At 46.4% G+C, this 26,594-nt stretch overlaps 1 protein-coding gene across 2 annotated transcripts in view; it reads right to left on the minus strand.

Moving 5' to 3' along the window:
- ANKRD35 (ankyrin repeat domain 35) overlaps positions 1–26,594 on the minus strand; it is a 502,129-nt gene that overhangs the window by 105,199 nt on the left and 370,336 nt on the right. For both annotated transcript variants that reach the window (XM_069652800.1, XM_069652801.1), the window contains exons 5-7: positions 22,085–22,142; positions 20,112–20,185; positions 14,569–14,675 (exon numbers count right to left, since the gene is read on the minus strand). In XM_069652800.1, coding sequence (XP_069508901.1) covers positions 14,569–14,675; positions 20,112–20,185; positions 22,085–22,142 — 239 coding nt within the window. The remainder of the gene's footprint in view (positions 1–14,568; positions 14,676–20,111; positions 20,186–22,084; positions 22,143–26,594) is intronic.

Genomic DNA, 26,594 nt, shown 5'->3' on the forward strand with positions numbered 1-26,594 from the left:
GTGCACTACTATGCACATTTGTGTTACCTATGCTTCCTCTCTATCTCGGCTCATATATATCCTTATTCGGGGCATGCATCTTGCACGAAGCCAGAGAACCTGTCCTGGGACCTGATTGGTTTCAGAAGATAAGGGGAGGGAGGCTGTACAGCACCCCTCAACATTCAGACCAGGGTGAATGTCTTGTTGCTGGGCATATGGGAGACAGAGAGCAGTTCCATGTCAAAATGCCTCCAGGAAAATGTAGTCGGCAAAAAGTAGTCATTCTATTCGAGGGATGTAAAGTGTGAAAATGTTCCCAGTGAAAAGGTTGTCAAAAAAGCTATTTTTAACTAATCAAAGGTACAAAGTTGCAACCCTAACAATGACCCAAAACCCTAATAAATCCAGGCAATCACCAGCCCTCAACAATCAATCTGCCTTAACTATCATACTTTCCCTGGTATCACCCCAAGAAATCGAATGGGAAAATAACAAGGTGGAAAAAGGCTGAGTTTCTTTGGTCGAAGTTTTTGCACGGGTATACTGTAAGGTAGGAGGAGCAGGAGGGTTTGGGGGTGCTTGCAGAGGGTCTCCCCCTGCATTATAAAAAAAGAAAAGTGCAAAAAGCCCAAAAGACGTTTTGTAATTCGACCAAAGAAAACTCTTTTCCACCTCGTTATTTTTTTCTTTCTCTTTTTTCACGTAGATCCCTTTCCCTAACCCTTCAGGAATCTAAAGTATCTTATTTGCAGGGGATGCCATATAAAACTCCAGATACATAGAAAATGAACAGTGACCCTAACTTCAACCCGATCACTAGCGCACCACAAATTCCATAGCCCTTGCCCTAGCCCAAACTCTTAGTGTAATGCTAAAGTTGGCCTTATCCTAACCCACCCTTTGCCCAACACTTACCCTACCCTAACCCCTAGGTTTAACCTAACTCCTGTGCTACCAAAACACAAGCAGCCATTTCTTCAACTCTAATCCAGAACCATACTCTGTTAACCCTAGACTTACCATAACCCCTCCCCTAACACTTCCCCTGACCCATACCCTAACCAAACCACACCACCATCCTCCCACAACCACCCCACCTAATTCTTTCCATAATTCTATCCAATATCTTTACTCTACTCCTAATGCCCTAGCCCCTAGTCGTACCATAACTCTACCCCTGAAGCAGTCAATCACAATCCCTCCACACACTCCTAACAGCACTGCATGTTGGGCTACTTTTCATCCACATTTAGTACATTTTGCTTAGAGAATTTTCACTTCAAAGGTATTTTCACCACGATTTGTTTCATGGACTACATTTTAGTTGGTATCTTTTTCCCTGGATATCGGGGTAGGTGGTTGTTCACTATTGGACAGCCTCTACCTGTTTGAATGGTGCAGGTCCTTACTATTGGGTGAAGGGGTAACCTTAACATGTTTTTTAGGTAAAAAGGAGAAGGGTTGGAGACATGTTCTTAAATTGATCTCAGGTGACGGGCATCCTTTGCCGAACAGCCATTAGGAGGACGCATGAGGACTGTTGCTGCAACCAGCATTGGCTCAAAGGTGGCCCACTGTGCTGCTTGGTGCCTACTAACCGTACAAGTGTTGAAACTGATGTTGCTCCAGAGAGGTCCTTCTGCCTTTAGAGATCTAACTTCAAACACTCTTCTGCCCCTTAATGGGTGCCTGACCAGGCCATTGGAAGGAGTCTTAGACCCTCAACCAGGAGCCTGCTGAGTCCAACAGTGGGAATCCCACTTGTACAGAATGATCATCTGTCCTGTGGATTGGTTGGTTTTGCTGTTCAGAGTTCAGGAGGCTAGATTGCTCATCTCCAAGACTTTCTGTTCCCATTCAAAAGCATTAGGGCGTGAAGCCGCCTGCAGCTCTCCTTACCATGGTTAAAGTGGTGGTGTATGGTCATAGGAATCCTGCCTGGGTTTCCCATAGGTATGAAGGTTAGTTTGCTTTCGAATTCTTCACTTATTCTTCGAATTGTGCTTCATCACTGCAGGCATTGACCACTAGCTTAACGGGCGCCCCCACAGTGCACGGGGCCCACCACCACATGTCCTGGGAGGGGGGGCCCTTTGGACCTAAAAAAAAAAAAAAAAGAAAAGTGTTTTCTTTTTGTAGTCATTCTGCCTTCATAAAGAAATTATTTCTGTTAACAGAAATTATTTCTTTATGAAGGCAGAGTGACTACAAAAAGAAACTATTTATTTTTCCATCTCTACAAAAGAAATATAACGATCCAGGGGAAATTTATAAAAAAATTCCTGAGTAAGCCATTGAGACAACTTTTTGAGCAAGGTTAAATCTACTGCTAAAAAACTGCCTGGTCAATTGCCACGGTAAAAATTCTGCAACATGCCCTCACGTTGATTGAGGAAAAAGAGAAAGAAAAAAAAAATGAAAAATCAACAGAGGGCAAATAAATTGTCTATGTCTTTGTACGAAAAACAGAAAGTCACCTACGTTCTTGTTAAAATCAAATGTTTTTTGATAAATTCAATTAAAAAAAAGTATATATATTTTTGAAGCCCGAGGGCTCCCTCAACCCCATGACATGGACGCCTATAGGCTGGAGGCCTCCATGTCATGGGTAGGGGGGAGCTCTATGACTTCAAAAATAAATAGTTTGTTTTTGAAGTCACTCTGCCTTCATAAAGACATCATTTCCATTATGTTTCGGTCTTTAACGGAAATAATTTCTTTATGAAGTCGGAGTGACTTCAAAAACAAACTTTCTTTTTAAGTAACAGGGCTCCCCTCAATCCCAAGACGTGTGTGTGAGTGTATGGTGAAAGGGTGCACACTTAAATGTATGGGTGGCTGCCTGGGTGTGTGTGCCTGTATGGTGAAAGGGTGCAAACTTAAATGTATGGGTGGCCGGGTGTGCGTGTGTATGGTGAATGGCATGTGTGCTTGCGTTCAGGGGTGCAACAAAGCCTACATTTTGGGGGTGCTAACCTTTCAATTGTTGGGAGAGATGCTAACTTCATGGGCGGTGAGGGAGGGGCAAACCTATTTGTGTGGCGGCAACTAACTTCTTAATGCATTCTAATGAGACTATTCTTACGAGCAGTTAACTCTCTCCTTTAAGTCTGAACGCACCCACTTATGGACTGCTGTGAGAATAAGCAGTCTCCTGTCCCCTCTCTACCCTTCCAATCACTTCCCTGGCATACAAGTACTAAACCCACATCAAAATTTCAATTCCCTATAACATTATGCATTTGAATGCAAGTACTAACAGTGAAATGCTTTACGTTACTAATAGCTTGGCTTTTCTTGACAGCGAAACGCAGGTGATGTCTAACATCTGTGTCCTGTTCTGTCTGGCAACGGCTCTGTAGGTCAGCCAGGTCGAGTCAACCTAGCCTAAAATTTCAGGGCGAATGGGGGAGGAGGACTGAAGCCCAGTCAGCTCAATGGTGCTGCGCCACTACTTGTGTTTAATCCCTTGGTTACTTACTGGTAATCTTCATTACTCATAGCCCTATTCTTCCTTGCCCCAGTACTTGTGTATGAGGCTCTTTGACTCATACACAAGTACTGGGATGAAGTAGAGGGACATGGAGGTAATGCCTTGCTTAGTTACCTGTAATCTTCATTACTCGTAGTCCCACTCTTCCTTATACCGGTACTTACCTATGAGGCAAGGCGCCTCATACGTAAGCACTGGGACAAGGACACGGCAGGTGGAGTGAATTCTGGTCTGCAAAACTGATTTTGGGGTTGGGGCAGGGCGTACGAGGGAGACGGGATGTGTGAAGGGAATGGATTGTGTGATAAATCGTAATGGTCGTCCATGTTCAGGCTACGCAGGCATGATATGTGGTATTAGTGGCTAGAGAGGCATTTTGGTGCAGCCAGTCTAGTCATTTCTTAGTTTGGCTTGACTTTAGTTGGGCATCTCTGATAAAGCAGTCCTACTAAGTGTAATTATCTGGCTAGACTGGCATTTGGGTGCTGCCAGTCTAGCCATTTCTTACTGCGGCAATGTATATTTGTTTGGGCATCTGTGATAAAATAACCATGATAAGTGTTATTGCTTCAACTGGCATTTTGGTGCCACCAGTCTAGGTATGTGTAAATGTGGCCTGGCATGCTTTATTGTAATATGTTATTACGTGTCTAGACTGGTCTACATTGTGCAGCCAGTTGGACATGTTTTCATTGTGGCATGGCATTTTTAATAGCAAAGCATCATATTAATGAAAACATTAATGTTCCTGTGCACTGTTGATGACTGGCATGTATTGGATTTTTGGATTGGTGTTGCCCTACCAAACAATTGCAAACGCTCTGGCCTTTTAGCCAATTGTTCTCAGAAAGTATGCTGTATAATGCATTAAAACACATATTGATATCTTTCTCCTAGTGCAGTGTGTGGCGTACCCCTGCTTCAGCACGTTTGTGCGTATTACGCAAGCGTGGTAATCTAGGCCGGCCCAGAGTGTGGCGCGACCCCTGATTTGTTGGTGTGTTTGGGGGGGAAGGGGCCCTCAGCATGGCTCGCAGGGGGGCCCCAAATTTTGTGTTACGCCACTGACATTGACTTTCAAAGTGTTTTTTAGCCACTTCAAGCCTATTGATTTCTATGGTTGCACCAGTAAAGCCATAGGCGTGCATTTGAACTGCCCTATGTGTACCTATTCAACCTGGCCATGATGGATATGCGCAATCATGAGAAACCATCAGTGTCCCAATTATCTGCAGCCTTTCCACTAGTGTCATTTTAACAGTACCTTACCCTCTGTAGACCGGTCAAGATTCTCTCAATCTACTTTATGGAGGGAGCCCCTGAACCCTCTGGATAGACTTGTTAACGATGCATGCCATGTCAAGGAAATACTGCCTGGATGTGCCAGCCCTCCCCTGCACCCTCTAATCACTCATTCTTCAGGGCCAAATCTTTGATCACTACTGTCTGGCCATGTTGCCCCTACCCCCACTCATCTTTCTTTAAGTCACAAGCAGTAGTTGTTAAGGGAACCATCTGCTTCACACCTCTCTTCCCTTCTTCCCTTACCCAGATAGCTGTGTCCCAAAGCGCGGCCTTTCGCTGCCACTAATACCACAGTCCATGCGGCTGACACTCTTCGCTCAGAACTCTGCTGCGCACTCCATGGCTGACTACAGCCATTCCCTCAGATACCGGGCTCTGCCTCACTCCAGACACTGCACCTCCGAAGCCCTGCTTACCCGAGCCACCCCTCGTCCGTTACAGTAGTTTACCTCCATGCACCTCTCATGGCCTTCCAGTTCACACGTGCTGCCATTGTATATACTAATTGAGCTTTTGCCTGTGTGGCTGTTTGGTGGTTAATGTAGTAAATGTCTTTCATGAACACGTGTTAGACATCATTGATGCACTTGGTCCACCCTTTTTAGCTACCGAAGCATTTGAAGCAATGCTATGACACGTCGCGGCACCGTGCCGTTGACCCCCCTCAGAGAGAAAGCCGGATGCCTGAAGATTGTCCCATTCCTGACAGATAATAATATACCACCAAGTTATTATCCAGTGCTTCACACCGGATTCTTCCCATTTCTAAGCCTTGCAGCAATTAACATCCAATTTAATGGTACTCAATTTACCGACCTTGCAATGATGCAGGGATGAGTCTATCCTGTGCGATTTCAAACCTGCAACGTAGGTTGCAAAGCTACTCGATACAAGCACTCACTCATAACTTCTCTGAAGGAACTCTGCTTGCACTGCTTTTTCCGGTGCTGCCCTTAGCTATTGGATGCTGAATATTGAGCCAGAGAAGACTTTGCCAGCTTAAGCTGGGGACCTTGGTGGAAAGTAGCCCAAGAGCCTTCTGGTAGGAGTGCGCTTTTATTAAAAAGTCATCCAGGTTGGGGTATACAAGAATTCAATTGACGTTTCCGAGGTGGACCAACATCCTGCATTTGGAAAATCACAAGAGCTGCAGACATGAGGGTAAATTGGAGGGCTCTGCATTGGTATTTTCAGCTTTTAAACAAAAAATAAAAGAAATGGCAACATGGTTTCACTAGCTGTATTTGGAAGTAGGCACTTTGAAGAAGCACAGAACACATCCAGGCTCATTTCTTAAGGTGTGGAGAAGTCTCACGTGGATTACCATCCGGAATGCTCCTTTCGTTTCATTCTCATTTGCCATCTTAACATATAGAATTGGTCTCAAAAGATCAGCGCCTTGAATTTGTACTCGGAATTATTTTCAGCAAGTACAGTTTCCTAGCAGGAAAAGTGGGACTCTAGCATTTTGGTTTAGCGATACATTGATTCAGTCTAGCAGCCACTCCTGATGACGTTTTTCTGATTTTCATAATTGTATATTGGGGAAACACTGAAATATATGATCTTGTAGCCACCTTGAACACAATCTACATTCCACGTCTCCTCAGTGAAGTTTGCCAACATGGCGAGACAGTTTCAGATGCATCTACCCACCTGGGTACTGATCGGTCGAGAAGTAGAAGGCTGATGTATTGGTTTTGTGAAAGCGTTGCTTCCCTGCCACCTATGTTGGCTGGCTTCCCTATGTTATGTGATACTTACTAGACGTATGACAGCTTTTGTGTCTGTTGAAGTTGTTGGTACTACTGGTCTGGTTGTTTTAAGGGAATTTAAATGCGCTGGTGAAACCTTTTTGGATGAGTAGAGGAAGGATGAGCTGCCATACCTGTTCTTTGTGGGTGGAAACCCCTCATCTTCGGAGAACACACCGAGGCCCAGTTTTGAGGCTGATTGCTTTATCTCTGGTGTGATCACTAAAGAGTGTGGATTCAGAGAATTAATTTTCTGTATCTTCTGTTAAACTTCAGCATTACTGTGATGAACCAAAGGACCGGCCATCCTCCCTGCCAAGCAACTCCACTCGCCCACCCCTCAGACCATGCCTGCTTGAAGAAAACAACAATCCTCCCCCCGCCCAACCACAACACCCCGGCATTGCCCTGGGGGGAAACAGCCTCCACCACACCTATCATCCCGTCACCCACCCCCACACCCCACTCTGCGTTCCATCACTTTTCTGCCCTCCAGACCTGCTTCCACCTCAGCTTTTCCATCCCTAAGTGTCACCCATTTAGCCCTCGCCAACACCCCCTCCCCGGCTGACCCACCAACTCTCACACACACACACAACAGGCTCCCAGGCATACCTCCAAACATAGAAACTGGATCACTCTTACCATCCGATCCCTGCACACCTCTCCCTACCAAAAAAACACACTCACACCCTGTACACACTCGATGCCTTCACCCTCCCCCAACCCAGTAAATTCCCAATTTGGCAGATGCTCAACCTACTCTCCCCAGCAACCCCAAAATCCCCAGGGAAAAGAACACAATGCCTCCACAAATCTCACTCCACCCCCGGCCCCTTCCTCTCAACTCCACTCGCCAACCCCCTCTCCCAATGACACTCCTCAGTGCCTTGTACACACCCAGAACACCCACCCACCTACCTATGAGACCAAAACTGAAACCCCCTCACTCACTCTCCCTCACCCCCACCTTCCACGCCCCACTCTTGCCCAAAACGCTGCACATCACAACCACTATTTCCACAAACACTCCTTGCACCTACCCAGTCCACGCACTCCGTATAATCCACTGGCTGCAAATCAGATGGCGTGTCACTTTCAAAGTCATGTGCATCACTCACCGAGCATTATAAAAGACAGGGCCAAGATACCTGCAACAGAAAATCACCTACTGTCACCCCACTAGAAACCTACAATCAGGCACTGCTATGTGTCTGGTGATTCCCCCTTTCAAATCAACCAGAACTGGAGGTACCACTTTTTCCGTCCAAGCCCCCACTATCTGGAACTCTTTGCCGCTTAACAGCTGATGCATAGATTACCACCTGACTTTCCGGAGGGCCCTCAAGACATTGCTATTCCCCTCAGCACCATGACTAACCCTGCCCTCACCGCCTGAACTAACTACCTAATCCCAGGAGGACCGCGGAATGAACAAACCACCAAAGAACGGTGAGCCAATGTGTTGTACTTGGATGAAGTGTGAGGGTGGCATCTGTATTGCACGTGGATCCACTGTGAGGGCAGTCAATGTGGTGCATCTGGGTGAACTTTGGGGGTGGCCAATGAATTGCATTCGGATGAATTTTAGGAGTGGCCCAGATGCTACATCTAGCTGAATTGTGAGGGCAGCTAATGTACTGCATTTAACTACCGTGAGACAGGCATGGTATCAAGAGAGGTGACAGACCGCAGAACTCAAGTTTCAAAGAACTTTATTAAAATGTAAGTATGTTGTAAGGCCTAATTTGCCCTTTAACTAAGGTAGGGATTTCTTCTGCCTAAAGAAAACTAAGGCAGTCTGTGTCTGTAATTCCAAATTAAAAGTCGGTCCGTGTCAAAACCTATGCTTGCCCTCATGTCTAGAAATAAACATGGTGTGGGGTTTCTTCTTAACCAAAAAATAGTGTTCAAAAGTAAAGTCTCAGCTGCTCTCACCTTAAGTCCTTCTAGGGCTTTCCATTTCAGGCTCAATACAGTTCCAACAGTTGTTTGTTTCATCAATGTTCAACCAGGCCTTGAGGTTCCCTTCCCCACGTTCAATATGGTACAGTTCAGACAAAAGAAGATCTTGAGGTTCCCTTGCCCAAGGCAACACTTCTCAGTTCCTTCGATTCTCAGGGTTCCCTGCCCCAAGATTAGAATGCAGTGCTTATTCTAATATCATTTGTTCAATATCAGAAAGCAACTGGTTCACTTGCTTCACCTTTTGGCTTATGTTACCAATTAGTTCACAGTTCTCAGTGGCTTACTCACAATGTCCTTTGCTGGTCATCATTCAGGGCACCCTGGCCTAGGCGCAGTTATCAGACCCCACGGTCCACCCTTTACAGGTCGTGCAGCCATAAGTCTCCCCCTTCTGCTTTGGGCTTCAGATTTTCCACACTTGGGTTTCTATCTGGCTAGTTCAATACTTTTCTGCTTCAGTCTTTACTTTGCCACCAGTTCATAAATCTTCCTCACATTTGGAGTTCTAATACTTAAGTGTTTGTTCAATTTGCTACATGCTTTAGTTCTGTTCACAATGGTGCTGATATACAATTTGACATTCACTATGTCGGTTTAACTTCCAAATGTTCATTTGGTATTCAATATCACTTGTTCTTAATCAAATCGCAGTTTCCATTCAGTTTGGTATTCAATATGATGTGCTATCACTCAAATAGCAATTTCCATTCTGTTAAGCATTTAATTATTTTTCGCCCTTGCTTGTGCTTATGGACCATTAGTTGCCTGAGGTCCCATCGGAGCGCTCCGGTCTTCCAGTGTCCTCTAACACTCACAGGCTCTTTGCGTCCCCCCCATTGACGGTTCCTGCTGCTCCTGCTCACCACTTCCGAAATCGGGAAGCAGCCGGCACGTCTTCGCACACACCGGCTTCCCAGTTCCTCGCAAAGAACGCAGACCGCATTCTCTCTGCTGTCAGCTCCTTTCTGCAGCTCAGCTTTTTGGCAGCTGCCCACCATCTACATTGTAGGCTTCCGGTCCTGCGAAACTCCAAGTGACCTGTTCTCCCCGAGTCCTGTAGGTCCTCTGAGATCGTTGTTGGTCTTCAGACTTCCCAGTCTCTCTTTAACTCGGCGGTTCTCCTTCTCCAGGCTTCCTGGTCTCTCTTGGTTGTTTGTGGACTCCACCTTTAATGCACTTGGGAGCCTCGAAACAGGCTGCAGGTGTAAAGTCTAAGGCTCAATTGCCTGACCACTATCAACCCAATTAACAGGACATGCCTGACATTTACCATGGGATTGCTCCATAACCCTCTTCCTCGTCCCAGTACTAGAGTGGTGTTTGAGTAAGGAAGTATGTACTGCTCCTAGTCGCCTCTTTCTCTTCTCAGTAGTTAGGGATTTCTGGGACTTGCAGTCCAAATTGAAACATTTAGGGTTCTTCAGAATTTCTGCCCTATAGCAATTCCTGAATGTTTGAGGGGTATTAAGGTCTTTATTCTTTGTCCTCCCTTCATCGGATTTTCCCCCAGGTGATTCGCCCCCACAGCGCTGTTCCCAATGACTGGATCAAGATGTGTCAGTTGTGTCCTAGCCATGTGAGAGGAGTCCTTGACCCGGGATTTGGGGAGTATCAAAGCCGATCCTGCACACTACATTCTGATAAATGTGAGAATATACAATGTATTGCATTTAGAGGAATTTCCAGGGTGGCCAATGTATTGAACTTTGATAAATCTGAGGGGAACAAATGTATAGCACTAAGACAAATTGGAAGGGTGGCCACTGCATCTGCTTCTAGATAAATCTAGATGAAGACATGAAGGTAAGCAATACTGCATTATATCATCGGAATCACCTCGTGCTGCCATTAGAATGCAGCTACCCCCCCACGATAATATTTTGGTCTAGCTGCATACATAATGTCTCTACTCCCTCACATACCTTGCACGACACCTCTTCTATTGAAATGCAACAATTCCCTACGATAGGATTCGGTCTAGCTGTACACAATGCCATACCTAACTCACATACTTCGCACAACACCTCTGCCACTTGAATGCAGCCAGCCCCATGATAAAATTCGGTCTAGCTGTAGACATAATCTCTCTCTCGCATACTCTCGAGACTACTTCTCCGCACTAACCCACCTGCCTGCTCAACATGGGTGACTAGCAGGGACTTGGCCACCCCTACCTACCTCATACTTGCTAAAATACGCACATGCATTGTATAAGGTCTCTCCTTGTTTCGCATGCTTGCATAGGACCTCTGGCATTAGAATGCTGCTACCCCACACAATACAATTTGGTCTAACTGTACACAATGTCTCTTCTGCTCCACAGACCTTGCACAACACCTATGCCATTACAATGCAGCTATCCCCCACAGTAAAATTCAGTCTTGCTGCCCACATAATGTATCTCCTGCTCTCGCATACTCTTCAGACTACCTCTCATCCACATGCCTGCTCAACATGGGTGACTAGCAGGGACCCCTACTGTTATGGAGTTTTGCAAAGGTCCACTAACAGGTAAGACTTCAGAAGACTCACACTTGGGACACAGGGCTCCAACTCTTAGTATAGGCCTGAACCACACAAGTATGTTGGTAGCAATGTCTGAGCAGCCAGGCTTATCTTAGGAGGGAGAAAGGGGCTGCATGTGCTACAAGGAACTTACAGTATACACAATGGACCGAAGAAACACAGACACACTAAACGTTAGATACAAATAATGGTTTATTATATATGTACACCAAGGTAAAGTGAAAAGGTAAGTACTATAATACACAATAAGTAACTTTAGAAAAACCAATGCGTTATTCACAGTAAGTAAATCATGTTGGTATTACTTTAAGAATGGCAGTATACAATTCAAAGGTATGTAAAACTGTGTAATAACTTTCAGAATATCTGTTTCAGGCTTGGGCGGACGGGTATGAGCAAACTCCCAAACACACGAATCAGCACTCCAGCAACACAGGAGCAGCAATTCAGCTCTAGGTAAGTTCTACCAAAAGTCTCACAATACCTTAGGAGTGAAGAAGCGGATGCAGCACAATGCCCCCACGATGCAGCAGCAGCAAACCGGGTCACCAGATTCTTGGTAAGGCAGACGTATGAAGGGACACTGGAGTGGATCTTGCAGCAGCAGTTGAGTAAAGAGGCTTCCAGCAAAGGATTCTTCAGGCTTCTGTGATTTTGGTACCTTTTGAGAAGCCTCAGTGAAGAATGATTGCCAGCTGGTCGATTCATCTCACTTTCTTGGACTTGCACATTGGTGAGGGAACTTTCAGGAAGGGAATCCTGCCTCTGGAGGTGCAGAAGGGGTCTACCAAAGTTTCAGGAGGATTCGATCTTCAGGAGATGATGCACTGCACCGTAGCCACAGATCCCAGGGTATTGCCGGTTTGCAGCCTGTGAACATCACAGCTCGTTGTGGGTTGGCTTGAAAACAGGTTCCAGAAGACCGAGTGTTCCCACTAGTTTAAAGGGGAGAGTCGTTCTCTTTGGCGTTCTCCTGATGCTTGGAAGAAGGGTTTGAGCAGCACCGATTACACAGAAGGCATCTCCGGTCGGCTGGAAGTGGCTGTGGACATCGCTCCTCTTCTTCCTCATCGATTCGTCTGTTCACGGGGTCAGCTGGTCTTCAGCCTCAGGATACATGCCTTTTATGCAGGAATCCAGCCAATCAGCACCCATGCACCATTCAAACTCTGGGTGGTGGCTGTCGTTTTAGGACAGCTAGCTCCCCAGTTGGAACTGGTTCCAGGCAGGGATGCCAGAAGACAAAGAACAGTGGAGATTCGGATTCCTCCTCCGTTTCCTGTCTTCAAAGACACACTGGAGCCTTGGCGGGCTTCACAAAGGATTCCCGCCAAAGACAAAGGTCAAACCAACACCTCCACCACCCAGCATGGTAGAAGAAGGACCAAGAAGGGACAAGCAAACAGAAAACGGTGAAAAAACAATACAGCCACCATTTTGGGTCAATAGTGCCCCTTCTGTGCACTACCACGGTTGTGAGTACAACCTGTGAGTAACAATTGCACAGAAGTAGGTAGGATAAACCCACTGCCACCAGCCATTCAGGTTAGCTTGTCATTGTAACTAAAAAGTTACAGAAGCAGTGAGAAAGCGGATACTGTCTAACCCCTCAGCACTCCACATATGGTGGGGTGTGCTGATCTCATAATATAAAAGTTAGGAAGGATACTAAATATCCACCTGCCTGAGCAGAAGTTCTCACAAGGAAAATAACAGAAAATAAAAAGGGAAGTCCAAGGCGCTCCCAGCCACACTGCACAGAGGGTGCTGTGTGCGGCAAAAGTCAATGACAGATGCCATGAAACTTGGAGGAAAGCATTTCTCCAAGAAAAAGTTACAGAAAGAAGTACAAAAGTATCCCAACAGATAGGTTATAAGAAAGAGTGAGTGTGGAAAATCCCCAAGTCCAGCAAAAAGTGCTGGGGGACTCGCATGTTGAGGAGATTGTGCATTAAAATGAAAATGTACTGTAACACCTACCTACCTTCGTTCTGGCTAAAATGCACACACGCATTCTATACCCTTCTGACAATTTCCCATAACAGGACTTCGGTCCCCCAAGGCGTTCAACCTACAGCGCGTTGCGACCATACCAATGGTGAAAGGTGCTATATAAATGCCTATTACATTACCTTAAGCAGTTAATCCCAGAACCACAATCTCAATGGTTGCCCATGGCACTAGCTATCTGCTGAGATCTCCACAACACATTCAGTTGCACTAGTGACTTTATTAGATACAAGGCAACAACATTAGGTAAACCTCAGAACACCCTCCCATATCTCTTCAGTGAGTAAATCAGCAAAGTATTTTATAGTATCTCACAAGAAGCCCCAGGAGAAGTTGCAGCAAAGCAGGAAGACCCCCAATGTAAAACAATGTGGGTCCTTCGGCTTTGGAAGACCTTCAATGTAAGTCAGTGGTCATAGGAACTGCAGCAGAAGTCCCTCTGGCAATCAAAATAAGTCAGTGATCCAAAAAAGTATATAGGAAAAAAAGCAATCAGTTGAGGAGCCCTATAAAATGGACCTAGAATCCCAGAACATAGGAGTTTTGTCAAACAGGGCCTTTGGTCATTGAACGTGGGCCTTGATCTTCTTTGGTGGGTCCTCTGGATCATCACTAGTCTGAAGCTTGCCTTTCTGCCGCTCCCTATGCCCTCTGGTAACACCCAACCTGCAATGTTGCTATAATTAGGAGTTGCCTACTGACTGGAGGCTATGGCAGTAGCCATTTCAATATTTGCTTACCTTTAATATTGTTGTTAGTTCTAGTTTGCATTGTGGTTTGTAATTTGTAGGCACACTATATGTAATGTGTATTTTCCAAGACTTCACTAGTAATTTAGATGGGTTTGATGCTGATTTTCAGTAATAGATTATATTGTCAGTGATATACTATGTGGACTGTACATCATTGTGTGCTTTTGGGCGTAGAAGCTGCACATTATTATGTGAATCCAGGCTGCTCGGTCACACTTCTGTTGTGAGAGCGAGGGCCATCTTAAAGGAAATTCTGAACAGTTGGTCTGATCAAGGCCTCACCAGAGGAACTGTAGAAAATCGCAGACGCAAATATCAATGACGATACTAAGGTGAGGAATGACCATATTCTCTGACAGTTTGTCTTTCGTCACATCTCATCTTCATTTTGGCATCACATTAAAAGTGCTCTAAAAAGAGTTATACAACCCCTTAATCCTCTCTCATGCTGATCTAGAATTAACCACAGCAAAGAAACACACCCATACTATCATGAACATACTCAATATACATTATCCCTCTAGTCGTCCTTCCTCTTCTATTAACTTCATCTAGCTACCTTCTCCATCTACCCCTGCCCCGCCGCTGCTTCTCACCGACAGACTAAGATCTGGATTATGCCAGACGGGGTCACAATACGTCACCACTCGGACAAGGTCCGGCACCATAACACAACTATAGTGGTGATGATGGGCACAGTACAAATATCTAACGTAACATGATAAAACAGGCCAGGGGTGCGGTGGGTCACTACAGAGGACATTGGATGGGCACTTACTTCTTTTCCTTGTCGATGATATTGACTAGGGCACCTCGTTCCAGCAGTAGGGAGCAGATGGTTGGGTGGTTCCTCTGTGCAGCAATCATCAGGGGTGTCCACCCATCCTGAAACAGAGCCATAATGGAAAGGTCATGCTGGGTGGTAGTAGTTCTGACCTGTGAATTGTGTTACACTTTACCAACAAGTGCATAGACTTGCTGGGTCTGCAATTTTTCCATTACCACTTAATGTTAGGCAAGTAGGCATATGATTCAAAGTGTTGTCGGTGGGTTTTTGTCACAAAGAGAACTTATTTTCACTCATGAGAGAGAATGTGTTAAAACCATACAAAATATGGAGTAGCAGGTAAAAGTATTTAGGGGTGTGTTCCATAGAGCAACTAATGCAATGTATGGCTTCCTTGCACTTCCAACCATTCAGAACACAACACAATCTCCTACAGTGGGTAGTAGCCAATTGTTAAGCACTTTAAGGCTCTTAATAAACAGAAAGGTTCAGCTCATATGTGCTCAAGTGATTTTAGCTGTCACCAGACTATCAAACCAGCCCCCAAGCATTGGCTGCTCTGAGTTACACTTTAGTTAATTTCCTTATAAAATCAATAACTACTGAGCCACCCCCGCTACATCTTTCCTGTACCTCCTTTTACATTCTTTTACCTGTGAGAAACCTGAGGCTATCCTCACTCCTACTGCCCCCTGGATCCTCTTCTCAGGTTGCCATCGAAGGGCCATCGCTTTTGGATACTGACCCTGGGTGTGGAGAAGCGAGAGAGGATCACTTGGGCAGAGGGTCCTTGGGGGCCGAGAGTGGGGTGCCCACATGCGAGACATGGTATCCCCCTTTCCCTATTGAAGACCAACCTAACCCTCCCCTGGCCTTTATGGGCTATTGTAAAACCTCTAGTCTCAGTTCCCCACATTTTACCTCTGACAGTACTGGGACGAGGTAGAGGCGACAGAGGCATGGACACTTAAGCCTCATTTCACCACCCTAGTACTGGAGCAAAGAAGATGTCTGCAGAGTACTTTGAAAGTCAAGCATGTCCCTTTAACTACAGTCAGGCAAGCCCAATTGAGAATCCACACCCGCAACCTGTCAAGTGGTTGCAGGTGTAAAGGGAGACCAAAGGAGCAGCAAGAGGAGCAGCAGGGAGGCCTGTGTGGGAGAGACCAGCAGGGGACCCTTCTAGTAAGGAGGCAGCTGTGGTGAGACCTGAGAGGAAGCCAGGACACCAGCAGATATCCCAGAGACCTGTGGAGCCCAACGTGAGTCGGGCCATTAGGCTGCCACAGGTGTGGGGAACTCCGTGGTCTGGAGAGAGCAGCTGGAACTACGACCAAGGAGGAAGGAGGAGAAGACGCTGTCCACGTCCCCGGAGAAGCAAAGCTGCCGTTGTGTGCAACGAAGCACCCGGAGTGTGAGCAAGGCTCGTAGAGAATGACCCACCAGTCACTGCAGCAGATGGGAAGCAGAGGAGCTGCCAGAGAGGAACGCCGGAGACTGGTGAGTGCAGAGAAATGTCACCCAAAGCCGTGGCGCTTCTAAGTGGCTAGGCATAAGTGCCGTATGATGCATATTGATTCCCGAACTGAATGAAAACTTGAAGCAAAGTTAAATCACGCACATTGAATACCGAACTGAATAAAAACTTGAAACAAAGTTAAAGTACGCATATTGAATATCGATCTGAATGAAACTTTATGGGCAAATCTAATGGGTGATGGAAGCCGAAAGGAAAGTGCCCATTTGAAAGCAACCCACGGAAAAAGAATACACGTGTGAAAGAGTGTGACGGAAGGATAGGGAAGATATAAGACCACCTCAAAGTGAACTTTATGAATGGAAACAGTATGTCAAGGCTAAAGACTGGCATAAGATGTGTGACACATGATGGCAAAGCCAACAGGATAACCAGGGGAACCCCGGAGAGTGTGAACCTGCATACAAAGCCAAGAGACCGCCAAAGAGAAGCTAAGTGAATGTGAATCTGTACACAGTGGCAAATACTGAAAAACCAGTGTGGGCTGAAGAGCCTAGTGTTCCTGGTTGCGCGACCTGCGATAGGTGGACTGCGTGGTCTGACAATTGCACCTAGACCACGGAGCACTGAATTGTGAAAGCCAAAGACATTGTGAAACAAACCAATGAACTGTTAATGCAATCCAGAAAGAGTGTCAAGTTGGCCTGGAGTTGTGAAAGCATTTAAAAACTGACACCAGTATCAGTTACTACGTTGAAGTCTTGGGGAAGGAAAACCTGAGACTTGGTGAACTGCAAATTCTGGACAGAGCCAGACCCTTGTTCTTTTGAGCTGTGTTGCCTTGAACATGGGGAAGGGAATCCTGGGGATCGTGTGGAACTGTATTGCCTTGAACTTGGGAGATGTAACCTTGAGACTTTTATGGAACTTTCTTGAACTTGTGAAGAGGAGCTGCTGAAGAAGTTAAGAGCTGGAAGAAGCTCAGAACTTCATGTTGATCACCATTTCTTTGATTGTTGACATCTCTACACATTGTTTAGTTTTAGTTGTGAGGGCAAGGATAGGTTTTGGACACAGACAGACTTTTAAGTTGAACTCTTTGACTTAGACTTTCCATAGTTTCGTTCAGGTAGGGAAATCCCACCTTAGCATAGGGCAGGTTAGGCCTTCTACCATCCTAACATTTAATTTAATAAACCATTTTATTTTGAACTTTGAATCGGTTGTCTGTGTCTTGCTTCAGTATGCCTTCACATACCTTGAAACCTGCCCCCTCGGCTCCTCTGTGGTTCACCACTCCTCCCTTAGAGCCACTCGGGTTATGGACTTTGCCTCACACTGGTGCTCATAGTGTAGTTTGGCAGGAGAAACACAAATGTGCTTTCTTTTTGCTGAGATGCACAGCTTGTTTTAAAGCAAATCATTCAATAGCTAAAAGGGAATCATCTATTTTATTACATTAATGCATAAGTCATTCAATAGGATTTTGCGTTTGCGTTTATATAGCTCAAATTTTGCTAGTAAGCAACAGAGCGCTGCACAAGTTGTTGGGCTCCAACAGAGGTCTGTGGAAAGGGTGGCAAATGCTTGGGAATAGCAGGTCGTAAGCAACTCCTAGGTATTCTCTGAAGAGCAGAGTGTTGGGTCCCTTCCTGAACTGCAGTAGCTTCGGAGATGTCCTGATGTCACTGGGGTTAGTAATGTCCTCGTTTTCAAAAGAAGAGTTTGATTCACCACCCTCCCCAAGCTCCTCACCTTCGTCCTCCTTCTTGGTACCCCTCTTATCTTTTCTTCTGGGTCTCTCCTTTTTTTTGTGGAGATAGGGACGTTCACGGAACAATGCCACCGTGCCACCTTACAAGGGTGACAAAGTGCAATCCTCCAGGAACGTCGAGAAGGGGAAAAAGCCAACGGCACAAGAAAACCCTGAGAGACCTCTTTAGTTGACTGGAGTGGGCCGGTAGAAGACATGGTATACGAAGCCGATTGCAGATTCCAGGCTGCGAGGCAGTCCAAAAGGTGGGCTGAGGTCTGGTAGACAGGCGGGCTGGAGAGTGCACAACGTGAGACAGAGGCAATCCAAAGACGGGCTGAGGTCTGGTACACTAGCGGGCTGGAGGGTACACAACGTGAGGCAGAGGCAATCCAAAGGCACGCTGAGGTCTGGTACACAGGCGGACAGGAGAGTACAGATAAGTACAGAGGAGTACAAAGAAAGTGAGTAAGCTGAGGAGGGTGAGAATACACAGGAAACAGTAGAAAATAAGAAAGAAGGTGGGAGAGGGAGCAGGAGTAAATAGACAAGAGAGCAAGAGTAGCTGGAGGAAGGAACGGACACAGTCGGCAAACTACGGGGAAGGAACGCAGGAGAAGCGTTAGGCAACAAACTGGTGGGTAACCAGAAAGCGTTGCAACGCGTCCATAAACCGGAAGTGGTTGTAGAAATACCTCCGGTCACGTACGCGCGCAACAACTCGACCAGTAATAAAACTCAAAGAACAAACGTGATGGAACTGACTATGGTGGACCATAGCGTCAGCGGTTCCAAATCCGCCACCGTCGCCGAGGCGTGGCACCTGATTGTGACCGGATTTGCGTTCGATTAGGGGAGAAATTGCAAAGGAAAGCCACCTTAGTCATGTGATATGATATGATAGGTGATTTATAATGTGCTTAATACACAGAGGTTTCCAAGTGTGGACCCGGGGATCGAACCTGTGTCCTCTTGCTTCCAAGGCGAGCACATTGCCCCGGAAGTGTACGATCAGACCGAAAAAAAAGATCTGACCGTACAAAAAGTCCAAAAATTGCAACCACCAAAGGTTCGAACCTTTGGTGGTAGCATTGTAGGTAAGTATAAAAAAAAAAGACTGCGGGGGCTGCGGGGCTGTCCCCTGCAATACCCCACTCACTATACTTTAGAGTATAGAGAGCTGGGGTTGCGGGGGAAACTGCTGCAGCTCCAGAAATTTTTTTTATAACAAAAATAAACAAATAAAAATGACCCTGCGGTGCAGGTTCCCGATCACGGAAGTGAAAGGGAACAGGCGTTTCAGGGACTTAGCCTAAAGAAAAGGTAAGTAGGGTTTGTTTATGCTGGGTGTGTGGGTGGGGGTGGGTTGAGGGTGGGGGTGTGTTGTGGGTGTGTGGGTATGTATGGGTTTTGAACGTGTGTTCGCATGGGAAATGTACAAATCTTTTGTGGTTCGTACATTTCACATGCAAACTTTTTGGCCGTGGGAAAAACAGCCGCGGTCAGATCACGTAGATCTCATTGCCCTTGAGCTATCCTCCCGAGACAAGTAATATACTGCCAAGCAATATACTGGATCGTAGAGCAGCATGTCCCACATGACCCCACAAGTTTTATGGCTAGGTAGGCTGGTATTCATGCAGTAGTTGCTTTATATAAGATGCAAGCAATTTTGAAGAGAAACCTGTCTGTGATGCGTAAACCAGTGTAATCTTATGGTGAGGGTGATGTCTGTAGGTGCAGGTACACTACAAACAGCCCCCCGCCGTCCAGGACCACCAGCATGCAGGCTACAGGCTTCAACGTGCTTAACACCAACACCCAGTGAAAACTTGAGCACTCATCACAAGCGCACACATGGCAAACCTGCAATCAACAGTAGCTCCTGGACTTCCACAGTCAGACCATCAACTAATGACTAGGCCACCCAGATCGCAACCCTCTTCCTTGCAACACCTGAAGCGCCAGGTCATTCAGAGGGAACCCAAGTCAAGTAGCATAAGAAAGAGCAGAGCTGCATGGATCGCTGACATGATGAATGGATGCCTAGATTTGGTCATACATGGATATGTGACACGATCAAATGACTTTGGGAGCTCTACGCAACCGTTTATCTGCAAATGTGTTACTGCCTTCAAGCGCCCCTTATGCCCGCATAGCTTTCAACCGTCCATTCAACTGCCACAAACCTAACTTACAGGTTAGGCAGTACTCATATTTACCAGATTTATAGGACATTTGACAAAAAAAGGACTTAAAAAACAAAAACTCTTGGTACAAAAGGTAAGTGCAGGTGCTACTCACATCATCGATGGCATCAAGGGAAATCTCATCCTGATCGCAGAGGAGCAGCACACTGGAGACGCAACCGGAGGAGGCTGGATGTGGACACAATGCACGGGATAAGTCATTTGCTTGCATAGAGCGTTAACTGCCGGGGTTAGGTCAGCTCGTCTCTAATCGCTTCCTGTTTTTGCAGATATGGCAACAAAGTAAACAAGTGATGTGGCCAGGATCACGGCAATTGGTCAATTGGGGAAGGTGCTATTAGAAATCAGACCCTGGCCCCCATCTTTCAGCATTGAGATCATCTACCGTATTTCAGATTTTTAGCTGTTTAGCTACTACAACTGCGCTGATAGTCCTCCGGAGACAGAGGCAAGGTCTTGGTCACAGAAAGTAGAGCATTCCACCCCCAAACCTATGAAACTGTGGGGGAGGGCGTGATCCCTAAATAAACTACAAGCCATAGGAAATGGAGGAAGTGCCTACAACCCCCCACCAACAAACAATTCACAGGCTACCTGAGGGGCGAGTGGCTAAGGCAAGGCAAGAGAAGGCCCTGCTTCTCTGAACCAACCCATTGAGGCATTGGACATGAGCAAAAGCAGAAGTCCTGCCGAACGTGGCAGCCATCGGTAGTAGAAGAGAGCAAGGAATGCCTTTACACTAACGCACACGTCTTGAGAGGTCAAGACCCACTTTTGATACTAACCCACAGGTATTCTGTGATGGGACAGAAAGCAGTCCCAGCACTCAAACCAACATTCCCTTAGGCTGCAGAAATTAGACGTCTTGCCTCCCAAACTAAACCCCAGACCCCCTGATTAAAGGAAGAGGAAAGCCAACCTCACCATTCCCCAAACTACAGCAAATCCGAATTGATGAAGCGAGAAGTACGATTCACCAATCCATCCGCATGCCACCTAAGGTGAGAGCGGAAAAGGGGATGGGGAGACCATACTCCACAGGCATCCTGATATGGGATAGAAAGTTCTGAAGCACCAACCAATCCACTGGCCAGCTGAGAGGGGAAAAGGAGGTCATGCGGGAGAGGCAGCGCACACTCTCTTCTCAACCAACCCACGGGCCATCTGAGGTGGAAGAGGGGAACCCCATTGGCAGTTCCATCTTCTATTCTGCCGAGGGAGGTGCCCAATGAGGGTCTTGCCATGCAGGACTGAAGGTCCCAGGAAATGGAAATGCCTAGTTTAATAAAGGGTCTATTTATGGAAGGATCTACGTTGATACTTAAGCAGCCCCACTATCGGCAAACAAGGCAACTGGGGTACAGTGAAATGTAACTGCATGGAATTACACAATTCATTGTAAAGGTACGAGGACAAGGTCTTTGTGAGAACCAGCCAAACAGCCAGGGGAGTTGCTAGGTCTGGAAAAGACCTGGGGCTAAGCTGATGTCGGAACTGTTGGGACTGGGGGCTAGCTAGTCTTTTGGCTGTAGCGCCTGAGATTCTATCCGGGGCTACAACCAAAAGATCAGGGGCTATAGCCCCCTTAGCCCCCCCCTAGCAACGCCCCTGCAAACAGCCCTCTGTTCCACGTCTGAACAAACATGCATGCTTTTAACTGATCACTAGTGCAATATGTTATAGTAATCATCATGTTAGTTAACTAATTGGAAACTGATTATCTTACGCTCTGATAACAATAGTAACCATCTTTTGGTGTCTGATAACATGCGCGAGTCATCTCCGGCACGAGCATAACTTGCTCATTACTCACTAATGTAACAGGTGCCTCCTATAAATATTATAGCTTCATGTATTCTTTATATTGGGTTTATAAACAGAACAGTGAATGCATTATACATCTTGAACAATTATAACAGAGCTATGTAAATAGCTATTTTTATTTGAAGGCGTAGTCCTTCTTCCATGTTTCAGCAGCACATGATGCATTGGAAAGCAGCATAGGCCATACTGGGGGAGATTCAGTATACCGGGTCGCGCCATTGGCCTCGGCCCTCTATGACTCACCTGCACAGTGCAGAGCTGTCCTGCTGTGGAAGTCTATGGAGTCCTCATTGGCGCCATTCTGAAATGAGAAACCAGGAAGTTACTTGACATGTCTGATTCGCACATACCTTTTGAAGCTGTCGCGAGCTGGGAGGGAGGCTTCACTTCTTAGAAGCAGAGCAGAGAATCTCCCCAAACAGGAGATGTTGAAGATGCGGGGCTAGGCCAAGGTCAGGACTGTCGGGACTCGGGGCTAGCTAGCCTTTTGGTTGTTAGCCCCCGAGCTTCTATCCGGGGCTACAACCAAAAGACCAGGGGCTATAGCCTCCTCAGCTTTCCCCTAGCAACGCCTCTGTTCGCAAACATTACCAATATGAGATATGGAGGGATGTACCTCAATCGATCCTTGCCTAAATGTATTTTTTTTTATTTTTTTTTTTAATGGTGGGCTATTCTAGTCTGGGCAGCATATGAGTGACCCTGCACGCTTAGAACACTCCATCCCACCTGCCCTGCAGCCAGAGACGGTAACGGTTCCTGTAAAAAACGTTTCTTTCAACTAAAAACGAGGTCTGCAAAAGTAAGTGACCTTTTATCAATATGGTTTACTTACTCACTGATTTAAAAGTGCAGTAGTATTGTTATGTTAAAGGATATTAATAATGGGCACTATCACCACCGGAGTGGTCTCCTGGCGCTCTGGCAGATCTGAAAGGCAAGTTAGTAGTACTGAGCGGGAAAAAGCACAGGAGAGTTGTGATGTGCTGTTGGTAGTTTCAATTCAGTTCACACCGTTTGCTGAGCCTAGGTGTGATTTTTCAGTCGGTAGTTGTCCTGTGCTTTTGTGTGCGGCTAGGAGTGGTTTGCTCCGTCGCTGCGGCGTAGTGAAGTGCGCGCGATTGGTTTTGCAGTATAGGTATGGTTATCTATGGTCTGCTCCTCGGCAGATCTCATACTCCTCTTGTCCTAGCTGGAATTTCAACTACATTTTTTGGAATCTATAGCCAAGCAGAATCAGCCAAACAAGGCTGATCCTACTTAGCTCCAGGGTCGATTTGCGGATGGGAGATTGCCATGGAAATACCAAGCTTAGTGATTGCTGCACGTGGATTGTGTTTATACGTTTTAATTTAATTTGATCACGGCTAGCTCGAGCGACCCACTAGCTGACTGGTAAAAGCCTGGGTTTACCAGGAGCAGTGTGCAAGTTTCAGTAAGTTCAATGAAATATGTTATGATTTAAACATGTTGGCTATAATAAAAAATATATATTAACATGATGAATCATTCATCTGCAAACCAACCAAGGGTGATGCAGGGTTGGCAAATGATTAGTAGCATTCAGGGTGCTAGGACAAAGCACTGATTGTATTTGGCTTTCCATCCTGGATGGGGTTGACCCTGCCACCCTTTGGAGCTAAGCAGGATCATCCTTGGTTGGTGTGTGGATGATAGACATGAGAAGTGTACTGGTGTTGTGACAAGGGGCATAAGCTTGTATGTGTCAGCTTTAGGGGTGGTCTTATGATTTATGGTGGCTTCCAACGCATGTGTAAATGTGAGAAAAATCGAAGGTAAGACGCATAGGAATTCTTTTTCAAATCGATCAAAATCTGCTAAAAGATACATGCCCTATCCATTGGGCCAATAACACTCCTGAGATAACTTCCCCTTTAAATTGCTGACTAGGATCAAATCTCAGCTTTGATTAAGTGTAAAGTGTGGGATCCTGGGCAAATCAGTTACTATGCCATATCTGCATGAATGGGAGTCCTTAGAAGTGATTCAGTTCACAGTGTAGCCTAGTTGAATAAATGCCACACACTCAATAGACGAAAATGTTGCCTCATATAGAATAGCGGTGACAATTCATATAATGCGCATCACAGAGTAGTTTGTTGCGTTGTTTGATCACAGCAACACCACTTGAAATCCAAGGCCTTTTCTGACTGTTTAGGTGTTTGCATGCTCACAAGTAAGATTTTGACAAAAATTCCTTCCTTGGCGGGCCATCCCGGGTGGTGGCAGCCCATTTTGCTGATGTCCCTTTTCTAGGGTTTCATTTCTTGTAATGGGTCACTTCATTTGCTTGTCACAGAATAATTATTAGGAATCCTCTCACGTTGAAGTATGGCCCGCTCCTTCCAGGGGGTATCTGTATCCCCCACTGGACACGCTGGTATATGGGAACTGTGAGTCGAGTCCTGATCCACTTCTACATATAAAAGGCTTTCCGGCCCATTCCAGATGGTTACCGGGAGAGTTCAGCCCATTCCAAGATGGCCTCCAGGAAAAGCCAGAGGCGACAGTCATCTTTCCATGCCCTATGCAATGCTAAGTATTCCTACGCACTCCCAAAATTAAGAACAGAAGACCCAGAAGCTTCCACGTCTAGCAAACTGGCTTTCAGGAGGCCTGCTGATCCCAGGCCATTTCATTAGGTATTTAGCATTGTATTTGTTTCTTGTGCACTCTTGTTTCCAAAAGACTCCTGTTTATGGTGGGTTTGTTAGAGTCACACAAGGCATCACACTGGCACCGAGTACCTGTTTTCCATTGAAGGTACCGTGTTGGAGAGGCTAGGCTGTTGGTGATATAGTGCTGATCGTGTAGGAAGGGAAATCAACCCAACGCTTCCCTGAATAAACACAGGGAGGAATCTGGGCCAACTCCCCACTCCACGGGACGGCACTTCCCTGACTTACATGGCGAAAGGACAATGCAAGCACTGGCAGGGAAGGCCACTCCAGGAGTCCAAGGTCGGAAGCAATGAGTGGCGAGCACTGTAGATATTGGCAGGCAGGAGGGGCGCAGGTCAGTTTGTAGAAATGACCCTGCTGGAGACGTAAACACTGAGGCCAGAAGAGAAACAGGACTGCAGACAGGTAGAGAAAACGGAGACAACCCCAGTAGTCAGGAATGCTAGAAAATAAGCATCAGAAGGTCTGGAACAGAAAGGAGCCAGGCAGACTCGGCAATGAACTGGAGCTAGGAGGACTGGGGAAGGAACTGGAGCTAGGAGGACTGGGGAAGAAACTGGAGACAGGAGGACTGGGCAGGGAATTCAAGCAGATGATTTCAGAAACAAGAATAGCAGTGTAGTGAATGCATAGTCAGGGAGTTAACCGTGTTGAGACACAGTTTTCCGGGCTCACTGCAGTGCTTAAATAGGCCCTGTTATATCAAAGAGGCCGGGGATGCAGGATGTGGTTGCTGTGGCAACCCGAAGCGCTACTCGAGCTGCGCCTGCACGGAAAGCTGAAATCAGATATATGCACATGTGTAGAGGAACCAAGATGGCGACGCTCCTCCAAGTCTGTGTCTGGAGGGGCCGATGTCAAAAAGCATGTGACCACTGTCAACACAGATAGAGGTGCCACGAAGGACCCCGGGTAACCGGTAAGGCCGTGCGAGCACCATGTGCTACAGACACTTATTCAGGTATCCATGAGAGTTCCTGGCCATGATCCAAGTCACTGTAGTGAGTCTTATCCATAGTCGGGCTATACTCCCTACCTCGTTAAAACTCATTTCTGTGGAGAAACAAGGGATGAAGGACTCCTTCCTGAATGGTGGTTTGAGCAAGGGAACAGAGGCTCCAGGTGTCAGTGTTATGGGTGGGGGGTTACTTTATGACTACATTGTGACCCTTATACTATTTCCAACCCATTTCTGTGCCTCCCCTTTGCAGCTCCTGACCTGTATACCGATCCAGGAATTATCGGAGGCGCATTACATAAACCGCCTACGCTATTCTGGGAAAGTCACCTTAATCCTAGGTACTTGTATCTAGACAAGGGTCTTCCTTTTTATGGTTGTGGTAGGCAATATTTCCTTGACTCCCAGAAGATTACAAGGGAACTCCGCACAAGCCGAGGCCGAATCTGACAATATCACTCCCAGTGTTGTCAACATGTATGGCAATTAGGTGGCTCCTGCTCGTCCTTTGCCGCAGATGGCCTCACAAATCCTGGGCCGACCCTAACAGGTCTGAAGGCTTGCACCTGCGATACGTTGCCTGACTTTTTGGATTTGCCTACCTCTGTGATGCGCTGGGAATTCAGGGAGTGCATGAAACCTATGCTGATTTAGAGGTGCGAGAGAGTCTGGGAGAAGCTCTGCTCTTTTCAATAAGATTGATTTGGCATATTTGACAAACACATTGAAGTGGACTGGACAGACGTTTTATTTACAACATAACATGTTGCCTGGACGAGCCCGATCTTTATTCTAAAGTGCCCCTAACCCTACCTTTATCACTCTCTGAGAGCAACGCTTTCAATGCAGTAGGCTAGCAAGCACCCACTTCGCTTCACTCTATGCTTTGGTCAGCCACTCAAGCCACTGTTTTGGAGGAAGAGAGATCTACCACCTGCTAGAGTGCTAGTGACCGTGGGCCGGAGACAGTTGCTGGCTTCCCATGGCCATGCTTTTTGTTGCTTGGCTGTGGCTTATAGGCAGGCAGCACCCATTGGGATCTCCAGCTCGCGGCCCTTCCATTGCTCAACATTATCTACAGGTTGGTGCAGGA

Source organism: Ambystoma mexicanum, chromosome 1p (assembly GCF_040938575.1).
Source record: "Ambystoma mexicanum isolate Mex_15411 chromosome 1p, UKY_AmexF1_1, whole genome shotgun sequence".
Taxonomy (NCBI): Eukaryota; Metazoa; Chordata; class Amphibia; order Caudata; family Ambystomatidae; genus Ambystoma; species Ambystoma mexicanum.